The 21,378-nt window shown below is 39.8% G+C and overlaps 1 protein-coding gene across 3 annotated transcripts in view; it reads right to left on the bottom strand.

Moving 5' to 3' along the window:
* The window catches only part of LOC124795021 (mothers against decapentaplegic homolog 4), a 161,892-nt gene that overhangs the window by 46,330 nt on the left and 94,184 nt on the right, over positions 1-21,378 (bottom strand). For all 3 annotated transcript variants that reach the window (XM_047258787.1, XM_047258786.1, XM_047258788.1), the window contains 2 exons: positions 19,683-19,932; positions 11,140-11,308 (listed from right to left, as the gene is read on the bottom strand). In XM_047258787.1, the coding sequence (XP_047114743.1) occupies positions 11,140-11,308; positions 19,683-19,932 (419 nt within the window). The remainder of the gene's footprint in view (positions 1-11,139; positions 11,309-19,682; positions 19,933-21,378) is intronic.

Here is a 21,378-nt window from a genome sequence, read left to right as displayed (position 1 = left end):
ACCTTCTTTCGTACAAAACATACGGCAGGTCAGACTAATGGGGAGTGGGTTGCAACCTTGCAAGGCCTTACTAGGGATTGTGCTTTTGAGTGTCAATGTGGACTCCCTTATTCAGATACTACGGTACGTGATGCAATTGCACAGAACGTTTCTGATTTTTGTATAAGGGAACAGATTTTGAAACTAGTCAATCCCTACCTTCAACAAGTGATGGACATATTGGATCGGCAGGACACACTTCACTTTGCTCAGGAATCATTTGAAACTTCGCCACCCGTGTGTCAGGTTAACCGGCCCGCCGGGCGAGCCGCACGGAACAGTAAACAGTCCTCGCGCCCGGCCGCGCCGCTGCCACCAGGCTCTCAGCCACGTTTGCCGCGCCGGCAAGCAAATGCAGTGCTCAAATCCTGCCCGCGGTGCACTACTAGACATTCGCGTGAGAATTGCCCAGCACGCCAAGCTATTTGCTTTTATTGTAATAAACAAGGACATGTTCAGAGTGTTTGCCAGAAAAAGCTCAGATCGGAAGCTCAAAACCATTCCAGGCCCTTTGCTTCGCGCCGGATTTGAACCAAGGATACTCAGGGTCGTGAAACTTCGCCCATGGAAATTCATGTAATTCATTCCACTCCGCTCAGTGCCACTCTCTCTAACAGTGACTGTGTTCGTCCCACAAATAGTGTACGTCGACATCGCCGGAAATCCCGTCAAGTCGCAAGTGATTATGTACCAGTGTCAGTTCACGCTGCACGAGACAGTCGCTCTTGTTGTCAGCAGGACAGTAAACTTTTTGTAGACTTGGACATTAACGGCAAAGTGATACCATTCCAGTTCGATACTGGAGCTGCAGTTTCACTGATCAATCAAGACACGCACAAACAGCTGGGCACACCTCTGTTGCATGCCGCAAATGTTAAGTTAACTAGTTATTCAGGTCAAGATATCCCTGTGTTAGGACAGTGCAGCCTTCTTGCAACATACAAAGGACAAACAAAACTTGTGTCATTTTACGTCCTTCATTCTTCTTCTGCAGTGAACTTGTTTGGTTTCGATTTATTTCAGTTGTTTAACTTGTCTATAGTAAATCAGGTCCTATCAGTCAACCAGACTGTGCCTTCAGACAGTGTTTCTTGTCTATGCAAAGAATTTGCAGACATTTTTGCACTGGGCCTCGGTTGCGCTAAGAACTATAAAGCACATTTGGAACTGAAAGTAAATGCGCAACCGAAATTTTTCAGAGCGCGCAATGTTCCCCACGCATAGTGTGATGCGGTCGCAAAAACATTACACAATATGGAATCACAAGGTGTAATTGAACGTGTGCAGGCTTCTCTCTGGGCATCACCCTTAGTAATTTTGCCAAAACCTTCGGGAAAATTGAGGCTTTGTGTGGACTTTAAGGCAACAGTGAATCCACAACTAGTGATTGCAACTTTTCCTTTACCCCGCCCGGAAGATCTTTTTGACTAACTGTGCCCGGGTAAATATTTTTCGAAGTTGGACCTCGCAGATGCGTACTTGCAAATACTGGTGGACGAAAAATCGCAGCGCGTTTTGGTGGTTAACACGCATCTTGGGTTGTATCAATTCAAACGACTGCCATTTGGGTGTGCATCTGCCCAGCATTGTTTCAGCAATATCTACAAACTGTTTGTGTGTTGGTCCCTACTGCAGCAAACTATCTGGACGATATTGTGATCTCCGGAAAGACGGAAGAAGAACATTTAGCCAATCTCAGAACATTATTTCAGGACTTGCGAAAAAATGGTCTTCGCTTGCGGAAGGACAAATGTGTGTTTTTTGCTCATGATTTGCCATACCTGGGACATGTACTCAATGCCCAAGGCATACATCCCAGTCCCACACACCTTCATGCCATACAAGACTTGCCTTCGCCGCAGAATTTGAAGCAACTACAGAGTGTGCTGGGAAAAATAAATTACTATAATAGATATGTGCCACATGCCTCTTCCATTTCAGCCCCACTTCATCGCTTACGCCGTAAAGGTGTTCCGTTCGTCTGGACGACGGAATGCGAACGCGCCTTTCGCCAGTTGAAATCGGCGTTGCTTTCCAATACTTGCCTTACGCCGTTCGATCCCCAGAAGCCCCTTTTGTTGATGGTGGATGCATTGGATTACAGGATCGGTGCTGTGCTTGCGCACAAAGATGGATCACATGATCGCCCTATTGCCTTTGCGTCCAAATTGCGCTCGTCTGCGCAAAGAAATTATTCACAGATCGAGAAAGAAGCATTGGCTCTCGTATTTGGTGTTACAAAGTTTCATGATTTCTTGTATGGTCATCACTTTACCATCATCACAGACCACAAACCTTTGACATCGCTTTTTCATCCGAACAAGCCTATACCTCCACGTACAGCGCAGAAATTCATTCGCTGGTCTATTTTCCTCTTGCAGTACTGCTACGATATCTTGTATCGGTCCACTGCTAAGCACCGAAACGCCGATGCGTTGTCCCGCTTGCCTGTTGCTGAGGATAGGGCATTCGATTCCTCCGAACTTGCTTGCATGTTCATTGATGCGGAAACCGATGACGTGGTCGAATCGTTTCCGATTGATTTTCGTCGTGTAGCTACAGCCACAGCTGCCGACCCTGTCCTTGCTATTGTTCTGTGTTTTGTTGCTACACAATGGCCCTTGTCAAAGTCACGGATCAGGGATCCATTGGTTCGCGATTTTTTGCTCACCAGGAGAGACTTTCTGTATGATGTGGTGTTTTGCTGTTGTGTTCTGATAATGATCAGTCCAGGGTCGTGGTACCACGTTCATTACAGTCCTCTGTCTTACAGCTTCTCCACCAAGGACATTGGGGTATAGTGAGAATGAAACAACTTGCTCGTCAGCACTGTACTTGGCTCGGCATCGATGCCGCGATTACGAATATGTGCTCTTCTTGCATGGTGTGTGCCGAACAACAATCAGCACCACTGCGGAAATTCTTTGCATGGCCAAAAGCCACTTCCCCTTGGCAACGCTTACACATCCTGTTTGCTGGTCCTTTCTTGAATGCTCGATGGTTGGTTGTGGTAGATGCATTCAGTAATTTTCCTTTTGTTGTCCGGATGTCTTCCACGATGTCATCTGCCACCATCCAAGCGTTATCTGCTATCTTTTGCACTGAAGGTCTTCCACAGACTATTGTTTCCGACAATGGCCCACAATTCATGTCCGCAGAATTTCAGTCATTCTGCAAGGCCAATGGTCTTCAACATCTGACGTCCGCGCTGTTTTCGCCACAGTCAAACGGTGCCGCTGAATGATTGGTCAGGACTTTCAAGTCACAGATGTTGAAGTTAAAGGAGTCGCATTCTCGGGAGGATGCGTTATTGCTCTTTTTGTCCTCGTATTGCTCTCAGCCCCGAGATGATCGCTCGCTGGCTGAGTTGCTCTACGGTCGACCTCATCGAACCTTGATGTCTTTGCTACATCCGCCGCATCAGGTTCATGTGCAGCGGCAGACACCTGCTTTTGCCCCAGGCGACGTTGTCTACTACTGCCACTACCGAGGTGCACGGCGTTGGCTCGAAGGGCGCATTCTTTGCTGCCTCGGACACGCTATATATCCGGTTTTGGAGGCCTCTGGTGAGGTGCGCTGGCATCTCAACCAGCTGCACCTCTGTCGTCGCACGGGATCTGCCGCTCGCCGTCTGCTTTCAGCGACGGTGCCGTCCGGTCAACGCCCTGGAGACCCATCTACTGGTTCGCCTCAGCCCCAGGTGTTACCGACGCTGCCTTCCATTTTGCCCCATGGCGACGCGCCGCCACCACTGCCGCCGCCGCCTGTTCTCCTGCCGGCGACGCCAGCAGTGGATGCGTTGCTGCAACCGTCGGGCGCCTCCCTGGGTCACGCGCCGCTGATCGCTTCCCGTGACCAGTTGTCCTCCGACATGGAACTCTTGCCTGCTCTGGACCATATGTCGTCTTCGCCCGTCGGGTGTCCCGGCCCGATGGAGGTCGACCCTTCGACCCGTCCTGTCTCTCTGCGGGCGCATACACCGCATGTTGGCGTGAACCCTGGAGCAGGTTTTCAGGTGTTTCCTAGCTCCCCGTGGTCCGAATGGCAGGGTGCGGGTGGCACAGCCTCGCCTGTTGTTAGGCTCCCCACCTCGTTGCATACATCAACATGGGGTCCTCCCCACGGCAGGCGGAAGCCTTATAAGACAACCGTATGCCAATTTGCGGGCGAGGAATGTGGTGTCACCGCCAGACACCACACTTGCTAGGTGGTAGCCTTTAATTCGGCTGCGGTCCGGTAGTATACGTCGGTCCCATGTGTCGCCACTATCAGTGATTGCAGACCGAGCACCACCACACGGCAGGTCTAGAGAGACTTCCTAGCACTAGCCCCAGTTGTACAGCCGACTTTGCTAGCGATGGTTCACTGCCTACTTACGTTCTCATTTGCCGAGACGATAGTTTAGCATAGCCTTCAGCTACGTCATTTGCTACGACCTAGCAAGGCGCCATTATCAGTTACTATTGATATTGTGAATCATGTACCATCAAGACCGACGTTCATCATTAATGGATTAAAGTTAAGTATTCCACCAGCTACGTCCGTTTTTCTAAATTCTAATTTCCTTGTCCTGTTCCAGACCTCACACCAGCCTGCATGAGCTAAAACGCGTGCATTTCGGCTTCGTCTAGTAACACGGTGTTGGCTCTCCTGCCAACCACAACAGAATAGAAAATCCAGTTCACAGTAGACACAAGGCAAGATTAAGTTTTCAACCCAGGGAGTTAAGGAGAAGGAAGAAGTTAACAATTACAATCAATTTGATGGATAATTTCTGAAGAAATACTGGTTGAAGAGTTATCAAGTAGCAACTTTGAAAGATGTGTTGCACTGCAAATCTCTTAAAATATATGGGATAACTCAAATGGCAGAGTAAAATCAGATAAGGCTAAGGGAACCAGCAACTCTTTTGCTGGTATACCAACTGGCAACTGGTACACACTCAGCTGGGTGAAACCTTACTTCTTGTTTTCAAGTTTCACTCCTCTCCCATGTTTCCTACAGACAGTTTAAGAAAACTGTGCCGTTAAATAAATTAAGCAGTGATTGTTCAAGTATTTCAATTAGGAATGATTAGTAAGACCTACCATCTAGATCTACAACTATACTCTGCAAATCACTGTGAGGTGCATGACAGAGGGTACATTCCATTGTACCAGTTACTAGGGCTTCTTCCCATTCCATTCACATATGGAGCACAGGAAGAATGAATGACTGAATGCCTCTGTGTGTGCAGTAATTAGTCTAATCTTATCCTCATGATCTCTATGTGAACAGTACGTAGAGGTTTGTAGTGTACTACTAGAGTAATCATTTAAAGCCATTTCTTGAAACTTTGTTAATAGTGTTGCTTGGGATAGTTTACGTATATCTTCAAGTCTCTTACAGTTCAGTTCCTTCAGTATCTCTGTGACACTCTCCCAGGGAACAACCAAACCTGTGACCATTCATGCTGCCCTTCTCTGTATACATTCAACATCCCCTGTTAGTCCTATTTGGTACAGGTCCCACACACACTTGAACACGATTCTAGAACTGGTCACACAAATGAATTGTAAGCAATTTCCTTTGTACACTGATAGCTCTTCCCCAGCATTCTAGCAATAAACTGAAGTCTACCACTAGCTTTACCCACAACTGATCCAATGTGATCATTCCATATCATATTCCTAGAAAGTGCTACACCCAGATATTTGTATGAGTTGGCCAAACTGAACAGTGACTTACTGACATTATAGTCATAAGATACTACATTTTTCAATTTTGTGAAGTGTACAGTTTTACATTTCTGAACATTTAAAGTAAGTTGGCCAATCCTTGCACCACTTTGAAATCTTATCAAGCTCTGGCTGAATATTTATGCAGCTTCTTTCACAGAGTATTTCACACAGATAACTGCATCGTCTGAAAAAAGTTTGAGGTTACTACTAATATTGTTGTTACTACTAATATTGTCTGCAAGCTCATTGACATACAATATGAACAGCAAGGGTGCCAACACACTTCCCTGGGGTCACCTGAAGTTACTTCTACATCTGACCTGTGGTACATTCATCATAATAATATGAAGACAACATTAAAGTAATAACTGAGATATCAAAGAATCCATCATTTGTGTAATTATTTAATGTAAACATATTACAGATGTAGTTGTGCTAAAAGAATAGAGACAAGTGCCAGATTTGAAAAACATCATCTATAAAATATTGAAATACACTAATTAGTTTCAGTAAAGAGTTCAGCGAGATCTAGTAGATTTTTTTTTACAAGTCGCAAACGGAGAAACTGTAAAGAGTTGAAGTTACGTAACAGCTGATGGTAGTGATAAATAGGAAAATGTTTAAAATGACATACAGACAAGGAGTTATTTGTTTAGATGAGTAATGTGATGTGTAAGGCTGATTAATGTGATGAGATAAATGATGCATGGAAAAGTTAAGGAGCCTGGATTAATTCTTATGCATTTTTTAAGGTGAATAAGGAGGATTAATGGATGTTGAAGGAGTAAATATTTGAGGTAAAGATGATATGGAGGTGAGAGAGAAACGTGTAGTGGAGATTTAGGGGAAATGAATGGTGTCAGGAGCATGGGATATGAAGTATTTAAGCACCAATTTTTGAATAATGTAATTTATTTTCACACAACTTGTCCTGTCTGTATTTCTATGTAAGTGATGTTGAGAAAAGTATGATGACAACAAGTAATGGGTTACTCACGAATGGCAAAGAAATTATTTAGTTAGCTGTCAAGGTCGACAATACATGTACAGGGTGACACAGAATAATGAGAATGTTTGAAATGAGTAATGGCAGCCATGGGCAGGTGACAGTACTGCAGGTTCATGACAGTTAGCAAGTAAACAATCTGCCATTTCAGTAATCATGGATCAGTGGAACGGACAACAGCGTGCGTTAGCCATAAAAATGTTTTATAAAAACAATGATAGTTTCGTAGCGGAGCAGAGGGAGTTTCGACATTTTTATAATTTAGGACGTCATGATGCCGTTCTGTCAAGATGTGCGATAAAATGTTGGATTAATAACTTTGAAGAGACTGGATCTAACCTTGAGAAGCAACCAACAGGACACCCAAGAAGTGTACGGTCTCCATCGGACATTGATGTTGTACGCGTGTCAGTCTTATGGAGCCCACAGCATTCAATTCGTAAGCAAGCAACAGTGGTTGGAATGTCCCAGGAGTGTGTTCGTAGAATTCTACATCTTGATTTAAAATTTCATCCATACAAACTAATGGTGCAACAACTGGAGGACAACGATTACCGTTTATGATTAGGATTCTGTCAACAAATGATAACAAAAAGTTTAATGACGATGAATTTCTAAACAAGTAGAGGATGTCAGGTGAGGCACATTTTCATCTCACAGGTTATGTGAATAAACAGAACAACCATTACTGGGCAAAAAACACAAATCCTAATGACGTTCATGAGCACCCTTTACACACTAGTAAAGTGACAGTGTGGTGTGGTATTTCATCTCATGGAATTATCAGACTGTTTTTTTTTCGCAAATGAACAGGGAAACACAATAACTGTCAATGCCTATCGTTACACGCAGATGTTAGGAACTTTCGTTACAACTGCATTGAACAACTTTCTAAACATTCAAGAAGCCTGGTTTCAACAGGACGGAGCGACATCACACACTACATTACAATCAATGGCATATGTGGGAGAATTGTTTGGCAACCATGTGATCTCACGATTTGGTAACATTCCCTGGTCCCCTAGATCACCAAATTTATCTGTTTGTGATTTTTTTCTTGTGGGGCTACCTCAGGAGCAAAGTCTATACGACTCGACCAAGAACCCTGGGTGAGTTAAAACAGAGAATTCAGGATGCAACTCACAGTATCCCAGCTGAGATGTTGCAGCAGTCAATGAGGAATCTCAACAGAAGAGTTCACGAATGTATTCATACAGGAGGATGCCATCTGAAGGACATAATTTAAAAAAAAATGATAAATGCTATCAATGTTTTGTAAATGGCAAAGTTGTCTGGGTTCAGAAGTAGAATTCTGGCACTATTTAATGAATAAAAAGTGCCAACACTTCACAACTTTGAATCAAATATCAATGAAATAAGAAAGTGCCATAGCAAAGTAACTGCACTGGCGATACTAACAGCTGTTTAGCCACAATAAATATACTACGGAAGAGTAAAATTCCACTGCTTCCAAAATTTCTTTCTGTGCAACCACATTAGTTACAACAGTGTTGTAATTCTTTAAGACATGTTTAAAGCATTAAGTTATGACCTACATTTTTGACTGATATAATACAAAGTAAAGAATTATCCTCCTCCCAGACATGAGATGAGCAGGAAAACAAAATCTATAAACACATCAGAGATCATGTTACCATGGAATTAAAAATAACCACTGGAAGGCATACATCTGAGAACAGAACAACATTGAGAAACTGTCATAAACCTCACACATTGCGACACTATCCGGCATAACTCACAAAAAACGAACAGTATGATTAAATTACATGAATGTAGAACCACATGAACACGAATCATACAAGCAATATCATTTTACTGGTAAGAACAAAAATATGACCAGCAGAATACCATAGAAACAGCCTGTAACCATATAAATAGCTGACTCAATTGCCAATATGGCAGTCAAGTAAAGTCATTAAGAAATAACAACTCGACAGCTTTAGAAATAACTGCTCCAACTAAAATTTAACACCCACTCTAGTTCCACCAACATCAAAGGCGCAAATTTATACAGCAGTGACAGCAACTGAGATGTCATGTCATATTGATATCAAGACCTGCTGTACTTAGCAAAGCATAATTCCATAATGCATTACATTATCTACTTAAAAATCTGCAATATTGTACCAAACTATGTATTTTCCACAGATAACATGAAGATGGCAATCTTGCTGAAACAGACCTATCATAATAAAAAATATAATCAAACACAGCAGCGTCTTGGTCTCATAGGATAACTGTAAATTAGTTGTACAATTTGATGTATTAGAGAACTATGTTTTATTTCTCATATTGCATATCAACAGTCTTGTAGAGATAGGAATGGAGTAGTTACTAAACAACTGTATTTATTCTCTATCTCTCATGAGTTGTGTCTCAGGCAAGCTGAAATAACGATGGTAACACGAATGTCAAAAGCCCTGCTAAAAGAATGGCAATCCAAAGGGGTAGCTGAATTAAATTGAGTTAGTGTGTTTCACGCTGTGCTGCTAATATGATAACCAGTGACAATTATGTGGTTTGACGGCCTACGCAAACTACTGAAAGGACAGATTCATCGTAACTGAACGTAAAACAAAAATTTGTGAAATTATTTGCCATTTTTAATTAAGATATATAGAATTTTTGTCTGATATTTCTGTAAAGGCAGTTCACTACCAGAGTCAGAGGGAATTTATCCATGATACATTTCATTTTATTGTTTTTGCTTGAATTTAATGTTCTTTATATTTTTTGTAATCCTTAACAACTTTTTCGATAGACACACAAACAAACACAAACATACACACAAAATTCAAGCTTTCGCAACAAATTGTTGCCTCATCAGGAAAGAGGGAAGGAGAGGGGAAGACGAAAGGAAGTGTCTGCTTGTGTCTGTATGTGTGGATGGATATGTGCGTGTGTGCGAGTGTATACCTGTCCTTTTTTCCCCCTAAGGTAAGTCTTTCCGCTCCCGGGATTGGAATGACTCCTTACCCTCTCCTTTAAAACCCACTTCCTTTCGTCTTCCCCTCTCCTTCCCTCTTTCCTGATGAGGCAACAATTTGTTGCGAAAGCTTGAATTTTGTGTGTATGTTTGTGTTTGTTTGTGTGTCTATCGACCTGCCAGCGTTTTTGTTCGGTAAGTCACCTCATCTTTGTATTTATATATAATTTTTCCCACGTGGAATGTTTCCTTCCATTATATTAACAACTTTTTCTATTTTCTTTTTCACATATGGCTCCAAAGAAGTATTTTAGGGTGGGGATGTAAGGGATCCATGGTTCCACACTTAAAGATAAGCATTATTTTACTCAAACAGGTCAAGGGTATGCCAAGAATTGATAGTCAAGTGCCGAGTGCTGCTAGTGAGTAGTTAGTGTTGTGAAAATGCAGTTAAGTCAGTGAGTTGGGGTCATTCACTGTGGGTTGACCCCCAGCAAATGTAAGACATATACTGAATGGTGACAATGTGTTTTTACCTGAAAGTGATTATAAACACAGAATGCCGATATTACGTGTTCGCGTGTACTGTGCTGGCCGATGGGTTGTCATGAGGACAGTGTTTGGTGATATTTCAATGCGTCTGACCTGTGTTGAGTTTAAGAATGGAAATGTAAGAATAGAAATGGCAGTGACTGGCTTTGTGAGCTGGATTAATACAAAACCTCTAGTCTTTGAATATAGCATTACCGAGGAGCCAAAACATGACTGAAGTGACTCCCTTAGCGGGCAAAACCTATTAGCACTTACCTGTTATATCGAGGTCATAAAAATAAAGGTAAGGCTGCTATAGTATTCAACTGCTAACAATGCAAGAATTTAATCGGTGGAGTTTCAAGTTCCAACACAACAATGTAATACTGATATTATTTACAATTTTCTTCAGTATCTAAGAGAGTAATCAAAATAAAAGTAAGAGCACAATACGTCTGGCATTAGTGGTAACCCAACATTTCTGGTGCTGCATTTTTACTGCCCTAGACCTTTCTTTCTCACAGTCCCTCTATTGAGTTTTTGAACAATAGCTTAGAAATACTTCTACAACTGCCTGTAATTCTAAGAACTAAATCAAAAACATCTTCCAAGGCAAGTACATATAATGGCTCCTACAAAGAAGACATTGGTATACTGCCATGTAATAAACTTACTCTTATGTAATTACTTACACGAATACACTTCACATTTGTCTTCACACAAAGTGACAAATCTGTTACAGTTCAAGTGATGTACATAGTAGTATTCTACCAGAAGCCATTAGTTACAAGCACACCTATTTTACGTGTAGGTTTTGGTGTTCTTACACAATTTCAATGTGATATACGTCAGCAACAATTATTCTTGGGGAAATATACAGACTGAAACTTACATACCTTTATATAGGCACTAGGATAAATCTTATGTACAGCATCCCCTGGAGCTCTGCCAGCTTCCCGATCTAGGTAGTAACTCTGAACAAATACAGAATGGTCACTTAAGCATCGCAACCAAACGTCTCCTTCTCCTCTCAAATCTAGCATCACACCTTTTCCTATATGTAACCTGAAACAAAATTTCATATTACCAGAAAAGGAAGGAAGACAATCACAGCATCATTTTTTTAAAAGCATTTGTCCATTCTGGTGATTATGGCAGTAACAATGCTGTGTTTTCATTGTGACTTTTTGTGACAATTGTACAAACAAAAGCACAGTCCACTTATCACGACACATTAAAAAAGATTGTTATTTCTTATTTGGTGAGCAATGTCTGGTAAAGTTTTGAGAGTCCTAATCTATGTCAGATGGAGGTAATATATACCTCAGAATATATACCTCAGAATATATACCTCAGAAATACAATGTGATTTCTTAGCAACTCTCATCAGAAAATCCAGGCACAAGGTTATTTGAAAGTCTTGGTGCTTCTGTCCAGTTGCATTTTTGCAGTTTGTTTGTCATAAGAACATGTTATAAACTACTGTTTCTCTTTTCCATAGAGTTATTGGAACTGCCCTCCATACCCCCCCCCCCCTCCCCACCCAACCTCCTTGTTTTTACAACCTTCTAAGCAGTTTTATTCATCACACATGAAAAACAGCAATCCAAGTTATGAATTTACTGTTTCTTAGTTTTAAATAAAATGTTGAGAGCAAGATACTTATACTCATCTGTCATTTTGATTTCTATGAAACACGTGAGATGTACTACCAGTACTATGAGACTGCTGTGAACCGAACTGAGTTGTGACATCAAATGAAGCAATTTTGGATGCTGGGGGAGTGGTGTCCAGTGTGAGTGATTGTTCCTGTAACTGTGCATGTGTGATGGAGCACTTTCTCTGTTAAAAATTAAATGTACTTGGGATTTTTTGTTGTAAAAAAAAAAAAAAAAAAAAAAAAAAAAAAAAAAAAAAAAAAAAAAAACCATGGCTACTCGCACTTGCTTCTTATTGCTGTTAGAGGTAACAAGTATTGTTTTGTATCTCATAAACACTGTTTTATAGAATTATATTGTAAAAATTAAGTGATGCTGAAGTAACTGAGTTAGGTGTTCAGCGTTTTCACATAGGATGCTTTGGTTGGCGGTATTAAGTAATGAGAAAGCTTAGAGCTGTAGTAACAGCAGTTGTTTAATGGACTGAGGTCAAGTTTGACTGGTGGCAGGTAATGTTTATACAGTTTGTAAAGATAGAGAATAATTCTTGTTGAAATGGCCCATGTAAAGATGTCTTTTTTTTCCCCAAGAGGAGACAGGATCATTAAATTTGTTGCCCTGTCTGTACCAGGATTGACTACTGCACAAAAAATAAAATCACTGTGCTGCCTCACCCTCTGCACTCTCCAGACCTGGTCCCTACAGACTCCTTTTTTATTTCCAAAGTTGAAAACCACGTTGAAAGGACAAAGAATTGCCCATTACATGTAGTGAAATGTCTAAAATGCATATCAGGTTCATTTCAAGGTGTGTTCCAACCCTCATTCTTTGTATTCCAAAAACGCAAACTGCATATCAGTTGAGCCAGCGTTGAAGCAATCTGTTTAGAAAAATCGTATTTTTGCAGTTACATTGTTAAACAAGTCAATTATGGCGCTAATTTATGAGGAAGCCCACATTCTGACCTTATTTATGTGCTTAGTAATGACACTGCACATGCATGGTAAAGAAACACTTATCTCCAGCATAGCAGCGAATTAGTGTTACTGTCAGGTAATTATCAGATTTAGAGAGAGATTTTTTTTTTTTTTTGCTGTGGATGCATAACATTTGTGCATGTTTGGTAGTTTGCTGAATGCTTGTACAGTTCCCAGTGCCAAGTTGCTATTGCTGTAGCTGAAAACACATACCATTTGGATGTGTTCAGCAGTTTGCAAAATGCTTGTACACTTTTCAGTGCCATCAAATATTGCTTTTTATGCGGATTAGCTTCCAAGTGAGTGTCATTAGAAATGAAACTAACTGAGACAAGATTTATGCACAAAAATGGGGTCATTCAGTCTGCTGAAGAGATGGAATACTGTCATACTGTGTTTGCAAGTTTTGCATCTTGTCTTTACCACAATTAATACTTTGTTATTTCATTGTCTGCCTGATAGACTGGAACCAAATTCTGAAAACATAATGTATTATTTTATTTTACAATATATATTGGACTTAATAACTAACCACCTGGGAACTGTCTGCTTGTTTCAGAATATTTATTTGATTTTTCCACTTCATATAGGTGAAGAAGTTCTGATGATAAGACAATTTTAAGTGTTGAGTGACTTTGGTTCCTGCGGTGCTACATTTTGGTGCATACTGCAATTTATGTCATGGCATGCACTAATGAGATGTAAATGGTTTTGCACTAGTGAGACATACACAGTTGTTATTAATCTTAAGTGTTTGTGTAACATTTGGTGGATACCATGGTAAAATGACCTTTTAGGGCATTGTTTGTTACTTCATAATCTGCATGTAGTACATTTTTCTACCTCTACATCCACATAGATACTTCGCAAGCCACTGTACAATGTGTGGCAGAAGGTACCCTGTACCACTGCTTGTCATTTCCTCTCCTGTTCCACTTGCAAATAGAGGGAGGGGAAAATGACTGACTGTACGCCTCTGTATGAGCCCTAATTTCTGGTATCTTATATTTGTGGACCTTATACACTATGTATGTTGGCACCAGAAGAATAATTTGGCAGTTAGCTTCAAATACTGGTTCTCTAAATCTTCTCTAAATCTCCATCCAGGGATTCTCATTTGAGTTCCCAAAGCATCTCCATAACACTTACGTGTAGTTCGAACCTACTGGTAACAAGTCTAGCAGCCAGCCTCTGAACTGTTTCGACGTCTTCCTTCAGTTCGACCTGGTACGGATCCCAAACACTTGAGTAGTACTCAAGAACAGGTCGCACCAGCATCCTATATACGATCTCCTTTACAGATGAACCACACTTTCCCAAAAATTCTTCCAATAAACCAAAGTCGACCATTTGCCTTCCCTACCACAGTTTTCACATCCTCGTTCCACCTCATATCACTTTGCAACATTAAGCCCAGATATTTAAACAACTTGACTGTGTCAATCAGGACACTAGTAATACAGTATCCAAACATTACAGGTTTTTTCTTCTTACTCGTCCACATTAACTTACATTTTTCCACATTTAGGGCTAGCTGCCATTCATCACACCAAATGGAAATTTTGTCTAAGCTATCTTGTATCTTCCAACAGTCACTCAATTTTGACACTTTGCTATACACAACGGTATCATCAGCAAACAACCGCAGATTGTTGCCCACCCTGTTCACCGAATCATCTATGTATATAGAGAACAACATCGGTCCTATCACAGTTCCGTGGGGCACTCCTGACAATACCCTTATCTGTGATGAACACTTGTCGTTGAGGACAACATACTGTGTTGTATTATTCTTAGTATAAGTCTTGGAGCCACTCACATATCAGTGAACTTATTCCATATGCTCGTACCTACGTTAACAGCCTGCAATGGGGTGCTGTGGCTAATGCTTTCTGGAAATTTAGATATCTGAAATCTGCTTGTTGTTCTTCATCCATAGTTCTTAGTATATCATGAGAGAAAAGGGCAAGCCGAGTTTTGCATTAGTGATGCTCTCTAAAACCATGCTGAATTGTGGACATAAACTTCTTAGTCTCAAGATTGTTAATTCTATTTGAACTGAGAATATGTTCAAGGATTCTGCAGCAAACAGAAGCTATGGATATTGGTCTGTAATTTTGCAGGTCCGTTCTTTTACATTTCTTACATACTGGAGTGACCTGTGCTTTTTTCCTGTCACTTGGGACTTTGTGCTGGGTGAGAGATTCACAATAAGTGCAAACTAGGTAAGGCGCCAATGCTGTAGAGTACTCTTTGTGAAACTGAACTGGGGTCCATAAGGACCTAATGATTTATTTGCTTTCAAATCTTTCATTTGTTTCTCTACATCAGGTGTGCTTATTCCTATGTTGTCCATATGGGGGTCTGCCCAATGGTCAAATGATGGTATGTTTGTATGGTTCTCCTGTGTAAACAATTTCTTGAATCTGAAATTTAAAACTTTGGCATTTCTTTTGCTATCTTCAACTGCCACACCTGATCTTCAACTGCCACACCTGACTGGTCAACCGGGGACCAAACAGAAGCCCTAGACCCGATAAGACCAAACAGAAGCCCTAGACCCGATAAGCGATTTTACAAAAGAGCAGAGTTTTTCGTGTTCTCTGCCAGATCTTTTGCTAAGGTGTGATGGAGGTAGTTGTTGTATGCTTTGTGCATAGATCTTTTCACAGATGCATGAATCTCTACTAACCTTCGCTTATCGTCACTTGTGCGTCTCCTTTTGAACCTAGAGTGCAACAGCCTCTGATTCCTCAGCATCTTCTGAATTTCCTTATTAAACCATGGTGGGTATTTTCCATCCTTTATTAACTTACTAAATACATAACTCTCCAGACCACAATTTTCAATCTGCTTAAACTTTACCGATAATTCATCTATATCCACCTTACTGGAACTAAGTGATGCCAATTCACTATCTAAGTGAGATGTTAATACCTGCTTGTCTGCTCTACCTAGCAGGAACACTCTCCCAACCTTCTTGACTGATTTATTAGCTTTCATAATCATAGTTGCTATAATGACATCATGACTGCTAATCCTCATTTCTGTACCGACATTGTCGATAAGGTCTATCCTATTTGTAGCTACAAGGTCTAAGATATTTCCACAGCTTGTAGGCTGCCAAGCTAGCTGCTCAAGACAATACACCTCACGCGAATGTAGGTAATATCTGACTTATAGCTGTTATAAGTTCTAATTTTTGTGTCACTTCATTATGTCTGTAAACTTGTACTTATCTTCTGGTCTATGTTTTTCATTGCTGTTGTAGATAAAGTGATTCAAATGTCTATTCTGCTTCACAGTATTCACTTATAACTTTAACTTTATAATTCCTGCTTAACAAGTACAGCCTTCTGGATATTGATAGGATCCTGATTTTGAAAGATCTTTCCATTTGACAAATAGAAATGCAATACGACAAACACATTTCTGTTAAAGACATCAGAAGTGGGTTCTGTTAGTAAAAGTTGGTCTGATCTTGGGTATTGTGTGTTCAAGTGGACTGCATTCATCAGTTCTGGTGGGAGTTTTTTTTGGTATCACACAGATATCTACGTCCCTTATGAGACTAATACCTTAAACATACTCAGTGCCTCAGAGCCTGCATTCCAATCAGTGTTTTGCCTTTTCTATAAACACCTGAGCATGTTGCCATATGTTAATGTAATATGTGAGACAGCCAACATTTGTAGAGGTACACAAGTTGCAGCAGGTACATCTGCCTTGGTGTACTCTACTAAAAGTAGTAAATCAAATAACAAAACAATAGCAGCTTTCTTTCCCAGCTTCCTTTACCATACAACAACACTTTTAACCTGTTTTGTTGTCGTACACTCTACATATTTCCTAATGTTTTGCATATACGAAGTCTGTTCCAAAAATTCCTGAACATTCTTTATTTCATGCCAATGGTTTGTTGGAGTGAAATGCAGCTGGCATCCTTGCACATGCCTGTGTTTAATGTGTAACTGCTAGAAGTTTCATTGTTGTATGTCTGTTAGCTATTGTTCAGTGCTGTACTGAGTAGAACTGTGTGTCCCACAGTTTGAGAATTTTGAGATAGCAGAAATAGAGGCGCAATGTGCCTACACTAAACTTTGCGTGAAACTCAAGAAAACCTTTTCAGAGACACACCAAGCCTACGCTTCTCCAGAAACTGTATTGAGAAACTAGTGCAACAATCCACGTGCAATGAAAATATTTTAGACATTGTGGCAAAACATAGATCTGACCTTATTGACACTGTCAGAATAGAGACAGGGATTAGTGAACACTATGTCTTTGCCACTATGGTTAATAAAGTTATTAAATACATCCTTCAGACTAGGAGAGTTTTTACTCTGGAAAGAGCTGAAAAGCAGTAATTAGCATTCTTCTTAGACAATGAATGAACATCATTTATTTCCAATATGATGAGCATAGAGAGATTATGGGCAAAGTATAAACTGATTGTAAATCACACTAGAAACCTAGAAAATTCTGGTCTTAAATAAAATCTCCAAGTAGGTCAAAGCCTTCTATTTGGTCACTCATAGATCAGTCTGGTGCAGCAATAAAAGACAGTAAAACGAAAGCTGAAATTTTAAATCTTGCATTTAAAAAACTGTTCATGCAGGACGCTTATACATACATACTGTAAATATCATTTGACCATCACACTAACTCCCATATGGACGACACAGAAATAGGCATCCCTGGCTTTGAAAACAGCTGAAAGAACTGAAAACAAATAAGTTGCCTGGTCCAGATGGAATGTCAATTCAGTTTTACAGCACTCGGCACTGGCCCCATACTTAGCTTGCATTTGTCACAAAATTTTTGCCAAGTGGAAAGTCCCAAGCGAATGGAAAAAGTGCAGTTGACTCTTGCATATATGGAGGTAAAGTGCAGACCAATATCCTTAACAATGGTTTGCTGAATAATTCTAAATTCGAGCATAATAAATTTCTTCAGAGAGAAGACAAATCATGTGAAACTTAGCTTCCTATTTCTTGCATGACGTCCTGCGAACACTGGATGAAAGTCAACAGGCGGATTTCATATTCATAGATTTCAAGAAAGTGTTTGGCACAGATCCACACTACAGACTGTTAACGAAGGTCCGAACATACGGTACAGGTTCTCAGATGTGTGTATGGCTTGAAGACTTTTTAAATAATAGAACCAAGTACGTTGTCCGGGACAGAAGTGCCCTAGGGAAGTGTAATAGGATTGTTTTTGTTCACAGTATAAGTAAATAATCTGACAAGACAGGATGATCAGGAATTTGTTACCGTTTGCTGATGATGTTGTAATGTACAGGGAAACTGTTTGCTTTGATTGACTGTAGGAGGAAACCAGATGATCCGAATAAAATTTCTATTTGGTGTGATGAGTGCTCAAAATGTGAAAAAAGGAAAGTTAACGAAGTAATATAAAAAAAAGTTCTGTTGTGCCCAGATTCAGTACTAGTGATGTGTTATTTGACGCAGTCACAGCTATTAAATATCTAGGTGTAGTGCTGCAAACTGACATGAAATGGAATGAGTATGTAAGATCAGTTGTAGGAGAGACGAACTGTTGACTTTGATTTATTGGAAGAATACTAGGGAATTGAAGTTCACATATAAAAGAGACTCCCTACAGAAAACTTGTACAATGCTTTCTTGAGTGATGCTTGAGAGTTTGGTATTTCCATGAGATCAGATCAAAGGATTACATCAAAGCAATGCTGAGGCATGTCACCAGATTTGTTAATGGGAGGTTTGGTCAACATACAATTCTTACAGAAATGCTCCAAGAACTCAAATGGAAATCCTGGAGGTCGGATGACATTCCTTTTGTGAAACACTGTTGGGAATACACAAAAATTGTAATATCATATGTGGAAAATTATTTAACACAATTAAATGAAATTATTATACACATAAAACAAATACGTATTACAGGCCACTGAAGAGGCTTCATAAATAAAAAGAAGCAAAATGTGTATGGCGTTTAGTTGCATAGGTGGATAATGTAGAAGCAACAAGTAATGATAGAGAACGCAAGAATTACCACTGAGAAAATTTAGAGAAGAAGCCTTTATGACAGACTGTTGATATCTCATAGACTGGTATAAATAAATGATTACAGTTTGGTATTAAAAAAGCTACATCACAGGAAGAGAAGAAAGTGATTGCATCTTGAGCTGCAGTGTATCCAACTTGGTTTAGGTGGTGCAATACAACAGTGAAGGTTTAACTATACACTGACAGTAAAAATGAAAACTCCAAAAGACAAGCTAAAAGAAAAGAATGGAGGCACATCACTTTGGGATAATTAATCAAACTTATAAAGGGGGAGAGGACATTGGAGATATTAAAGGAAAGTAAAAACAAGAAATCCAGGAAAAGGAAAACATGAATTTAAAGAAAGGATACTGAAAACAAAAAGAAATTACATAATAGTTATGATTAGGAGAAGTAAATCCTGATAACCTGAAAGTACTGGTAGGTCGTGCAGTTTGAAAATGGGTCAAACACAGTAACTGAAGATAAGAAAAGACAAGCAATAATGTAAAGAATAAACAAACCAACGCACTAAAAATGAACAGTATCAAGAAGTACTAACTGCACTGGTTTGGAATCAATGTTTAATTTTCAAAGGGTTATAAATCAGATCTACATCTTAAAAAATTGCCATTAAAAACAGTTAAAGAAATGAAGATTAGTGTCACAATCTCTATTTACAAATTATTTGCAGTGAAACTTCACTGAAAATAACATTCACACTCTTTGTATTTGTCATATATAATCATTACTTTTGATATAATTTTTGTACCTTGCTTTTTCACTTTGTTCAGTTCTGTGTACATTGCTAAGAGCTCCAAGGCAAAAGCGATTTCCTCCAGAAGGATCAACATAGCCATCAATAGTTACATTAGGACATGATGAAGGCACCTTGAACGTTTCTCCAACTTGTGTGTCCAGTTCAAAATAGGCAACAGAACACCAATATTCAGGTGCTGGCTGGGTTGATAACAGCCCTGTCATTGGAACATCCGAAGCTAACTGTCCAGTGCTTGGACTCCCTATGCACAAAATTATACATTTCATACATATATAAAAATCAGTAAAGTAAAATGCTGTAATTAATATTACTTCATGATGCAAACAAAAAATTACATATATTGCAGTCCTGAGAATGTGGAAAAAAACAGTGATGGATCTTTGACACAATAATCATTAGAATACAAACACCTAACAATTTTTTGGGTTAATCTGAAGTCATAACAGACAACAGTGCTATATTAATCATTAAGTACATTATTAAACAAAGCTTTTAGCTGTATTTGACTTCTACGAAAGAAACCTATGGAATTTTCTGCAAATGTACTAGTATACCCCTAAGATATGTTTAAATCAAACAATGGAAATTTGGCGCTGGAACAACAATATGAATTAAGATTGACTGCTTCTCACAGCACAGAGGAGGTGTTTAGCAGTAGACAGGCACTTTAAAAAGTAGACTGTTGATTAAGTTATTGGACTAAGTCCCTATTTCCTTACCGATTATGACATGTAAGAATCTATAAGTCAAAGTTTTTTAAGCCAATCGCCTATTTTAGAAGGTACTGCGTGTTTGAAACAGGTAAATCAATTGGGAAAACTGTTAAAATTTCAAGTAGGCTGAATGAGTAGCCACTAGTTAGTTTCAAGAGGCCAATTCCTAGTGCTGCTGGTAGAAACATTTAATGTATAAATGTGAAAACTGGAAAAAGCAAGCTGTAATTCAAATGAGTAAGTGGTCTTTTGTAAACCTCTGCTGAGCCATTGGAGAAGCTTATTTTCCTTGAGGAATGTGCATGGATTCCAGCATAGAATATGCTCTAGAATTGTGCAACAGACGTTTGTTAGGAGGTGTTGAGTAGCGGACAAACACATTTAAAAGTAGAATGTTGGATAGCTATGCGACTATGGCTTTGCCTCCCCTCCACCACCCTCCACTCCCCCCCCCCCCCCCCACACACACACACACAAGAATGACAGTGGCTCTGTGTGTGTGTGTGTGTGTGTGTGTGTGTGTGTGTGTGGACGGGCGTGTGCACACTGTACAGTCCTACAGCATTTTGTATGTTCAAACATACACAAATTCCTCAAGAAAATTAAGCTTTTCCAATGGCTCTGCAGACGTTTACGTACAACCACTCACTCATTTGAAACATCACTTGATTTTTTTTTTCCATTTTTCACATTTCTGCTTTAAATATCTCTACCAGCAGCACTATGAATTTTCCCTCCTGAAGCTCAGTACTGTCCAGCCATTCTGCCTCCTTGAAATTTTAACAGTCTTCACAACTGAATAACCTGTTTGAAAGAATGAGTACCTTCCAAAATAAGTGGCTCAAAAATTATGACTAATAGAACCTGATATGTCACAATGGAAAAGGAGTGTTACACACAGCGTGCCTTTAAGAAATGTAATAGGACTGCTAACGTTTTCAACATATAGGCATAATTTATTACATGAGGTTAAC

The sequence above is a fragment of the Schistocerca piceifrons genome, chromosome 4 (assembly GCF_021461385.2).
Source record: "Schistocerca piceifrons isolate TAMUIC-IGC-003096 chromosome 4, iqSchPice1.1, whole genome shotgun sequence".
In the NCBI taxonomy this organism is placed as follows: domain Eukaryota; kingdom Metazoa; phylum Arthropoda; class Insecta; order Orthoptera; family Acrididae; genus Schistocerca; species Schistocerca piceifrons.
This window is presented reverse-complemented; position numbering and strand designations above follow the sequence as displayed.